This window comes from Sminthopsis crassicaudata, chromosome 1, assembly GCF_048593235.1.
Source record: "Sminthopsis crassicaudata isolate SCR6 chromosome 1, ASM4859323v1, whole genome shotgun sequence".
Taxonomy (NCBI): Eukaryota; Metazoa; Chordata; class Mammalia; order Dasyuromorphia; family Dasyuridae; genus Sminthopsis; species Sminthopsis crassicaudata.
The window spans coordinates 403,565,770-403,569,579 of record NC_133617.1 but is presented as its reverse complement, the minus strand read 5'-3'; the positions used below and the strand labels follow the sequence as shown (position 1 = coordinate 403,569,579).

Sequence of the window (3,810 nt, the reverse complement as noted above, 5' to 3'; positions counted from 1 at the left end):
TGTGAAATACTGGCTGTCATGCACTTGGCCTAAATGAACTCATCATGTTGGCAGGAACTATAAAGGAGTCTTTAGGCTTTATCAGGCTATGAAGAGTTCCATGTCTGAGAAAAAGTTAAGAATCTTTAAGAATAAAGGATCACATAGGTTCTGTCCAGCTCTAATTATATTCTATGAATCTTACAAGAGATAGCTAGAAATAACAATAAACAAAGTAATTTTATGAGGCATATTTGAAAATGCAAGAAAGGGATTTATTGAGCTATAATTAACAATAATTACTTTTATTGATACTTTTAGGATCTTAGATTTCCTAGAAGAGAACAGTAATTTAAGAGATTTTAGAAGTGTATGCATGCAATTAAAATTTCCATATCAAGTGACATTTATCCTGGACACCCTTCACTTTATATAAAGTGGGTCTTACTTATACCTCAGCAAGTGGGTTTAAAGAAGTACTAAACCCCACCAAAACCCAAATAAACTCCAAACCTCAGTATAAGACAATCTTTTCTTCAACTCTACACATTTCTCAGAATTATTTAATTATATCACTTAACGTTTATAAAGTGTTTTACATATTACTGAGTTACTGAGCTTCTTAACTAATCTAAGATTTTTTTAAGCAATTATTTCTCCTATTGAGGGATTAGAATATGGACAACACTAAAATTAGTGATTTCATCTGAATGGTTTCATAGAGTTAGGAATATAGGATTTTGTGAATGGATGCCCATCAATTGGAGAATGGTTGGGTAAATTGTGGTATATGAATGTTATGGAATATTATTGTTCTGTAAGAAATGACCAGCAGGATGAATACAGAGAAGCTTAGAGAGACTTACATGAACTGATGCTGAGTGAAATGAGCAGGACCAGGAGATCATTATACACTTCAACAACAATACTGTATGAAGATGTATTCAGATGGAAGTGGATATCTTCGACAAAGAGAAGAACTAATTCAGTTCCAATAGATTAGTGATGGACTTCATCTAGAGAAGGAACACTGGGAAATGAATGTGAACTACTTGCATTTTTGTTTTTCTTCCCAGGTTATTTTTACCTTCTGAATCCAATTCTTCTTGTGCAACAAGGGAACTGTTCAGTTCTGCACACATATATTTTATCTAGGATATACTATAACATATTTAACATGTATAAGACTGCCTGCCATCTAGGGGAGGGATAGAGGGAGGGAAAAGAAAAGTTGGAACAGAAGTGAATGCAAGGGATAATGTAAAAAATGACCCATGCATATGTTCTGTCAATAAAAAGTTATAATTAAAAAATATAGAGAATTTTGAATGGAATAGTGACTTCATCTGGATAGTATACTGGAGGAAAGAGTACAGAATTTTGAATGAAAACAAAGTTTTGCAAAATGCTTTACATGTTCTCTCATTTGATACTCACAATAATTCTCCAAAGTAGATGCTATTATTATCCCAATTTCATGGATAAAGAATTTAAGGCAAACCAAGGTGAAGTTATTTTCAGGGTCACCATGTAAGAGTCTGAAGCAGGTTTCAAACTAAAGTCCTCCTGCATCCAAGACCAGAATTTTATCCCATAATAAAACCCATTAATAGCCATTATCATAAGGCTCAAATATTTGTTGAAATGCTCCTAATGGTACTTTGTTCTACATTCTCCTCTCATTTCCTGCAGCTGAAAAAAGAGAGAAATGGAAAGGACCAATAAGACAGCTCCAAATGAATTCATTCTCCTGGGACTTTCCAAATACCCCAAACTCGAGATTTTCTTTTTTGTATTATGCATGATAATATATATAGTCATCCTTTTTGGAAACAGTGTCATTATCATACTGAGCATTCTGGATTCCCATCTTCACACTCCCATGTACTTCTTCCTCAGTAATCTCTCCTTCCTAGATATCTGTTACACATCTTCATTTGTGCCTAAAATGCTGGTGAACTTCCTGTCAACACGAAAATCCTTGTCCTTCTCAGGATGTGCAGCCCAGATGTCAATTTCCTTTGCCATGGGAACGACAGAATGCATCCTGCTGGCTGTCATGGCTTATGACCGCTATGTGGCTATCTGTAACCCTTTAAGATATCCCATTGTCATGAACAGAACCGTTTATGTGAACCTGGCAGCTTTGTGCTGGCTAATAGGTGGTGTTGACTCTTTGTTTCAAACCATTCTTATCATGCAGTTGCCTTTTTGTGGGAAAAATATCATTGACCATTTCACCTGTGAAATACTGGCTGTCATGCACTTGGCCTGTATTGACATCTCCTTAAATGAACTCATCATGCTGGTAGGAACTATAATTGTCACCTTGATCCCTCTGCTATTAATAATTGTTTCTTATGTCTTCATCCTCTCCACCATTTTAAAGATCCGTTCTGCTGAGGGGAGAAGCAAAGCCTTTTCTACCTGCTCGGCCCACCTGACTGTTGTGATCATCTTCTATGGGACAATTCTCTTCATGTACATGAAGCCCAAGTCCAAAGCCTCACTGACCACAGATAAACTGATTGCCATGTTTTATGGGATTTTTACTCCAATGCTCAATCCCATCATCTATAGTTTGAGGAACAAGGATGTGAACGCTGCAGTGAAAAAAGTGCTAAGCAGAAATCTGTCCTTATGGAAACTGTGAAAGATTTGTCTTGGCTCCATACTGCAGGTCTACTTCATAGGGCAATAGTTTATTTGGATACTTTGAATTCGTCATTGTGCGATATATTCTCATACAAGGAAGATCACAGTCCCTCTCTCCATGTATTCCTTCTTATGCAATTCTGGTCCATATTTTCTGATAAATTCTTAGCAGACTGTTCTTTCCAATCCAGCTGAGACCTTAATCTATTTTTTAAGCAACACAAAGAATTTAAAGTATAACTTGTATTGTCTCCCTATTGTTTCATTCTTACTCTAGAACCCCTCCTACTTCCTTTACTATTTGTATATTTGGTAATGATCCTTAAACTTTTTTGCATTTAAACCTTTGTTGGTAACATGGCATATAGGCTGCTTATTTATGTCTTCATCATCTTTTGGGGGTAATTGAAGATTTTTTTTTGACTATAGCAATTCAATATAATAGTAGCAACTATATGACCTTTTAAACATGTTTGATTTATAGACTTTTTCATAAGAGAATATGAGACTCATTTATCTATACTCAGTATCCACTGAATCTCTCTTTTGGGCTGAATAAAGATTATGTTCTAAGAAAATGATATAATATTTGTAATATGAATAAAATAATGCTTAAAGGGATTTACTACATTTTTGTTCTGCTCCCCTTTGTATTTGAGGTTCTGAATCAAGTCAATAACATTTATTGAGCATTTTCTAGATGAGGAGAAGCAGGATATATATATTTCCTACTTATATCTATATTCTATATAGATATAATTGGAGTTTGAAAAGTCCAGCTTTAAATTTTGCCTCTACCATTTATTAGATCTGTGACTATAGTTAAGTTATTTAACCTTCCTAAAATTCAGACAACTCTCTCAGAACTATCTACTAATTTGTATACTGGTTGCAATCTACATACAACTGTGGCTGTGCTTATCACACTGCCTAGCACACAATATGTGCTTAATAAGTATCAACTGATTGATGAGTAACTGATTGATACCTCTTTTCTAAGAATGATAGTGTTGAGAACTATTCCCCAGAATAAAGCGGAAATCAGAGGAAAGCAGGTATAATTATTCAGTATGAGAGGAAGATTTGTGGACATCAGCATAGTAGGAAGATTACTGGGACTCCATTGTGGTGATTCTAGGGTCATTTGGGTATGATGAACTCTCACCAATAAAGATT

General features: G+C 35.0%; 1 protein-coding gene across 1 annotated transcript; it reads left to right on the top strand.

The window, feature by feature from the left end:
• Positions 1-1,687: 1,687 nt before the first annotated feature.
• Positions 1,688-2,632, top strand: LOC141554748 (olfactory receptor 13D1-like). Its single transcript, XM_074287019.1, has one exon. It carries the CDS (start codon positions 1,688-1,690, stop codon positions 2,630-2,632), a length of 945 nt encoding a protein of 314 aa, XP_074143120.1.
• Positions 2,633-3,810: the final 1,178 nt, after the last annotated feature.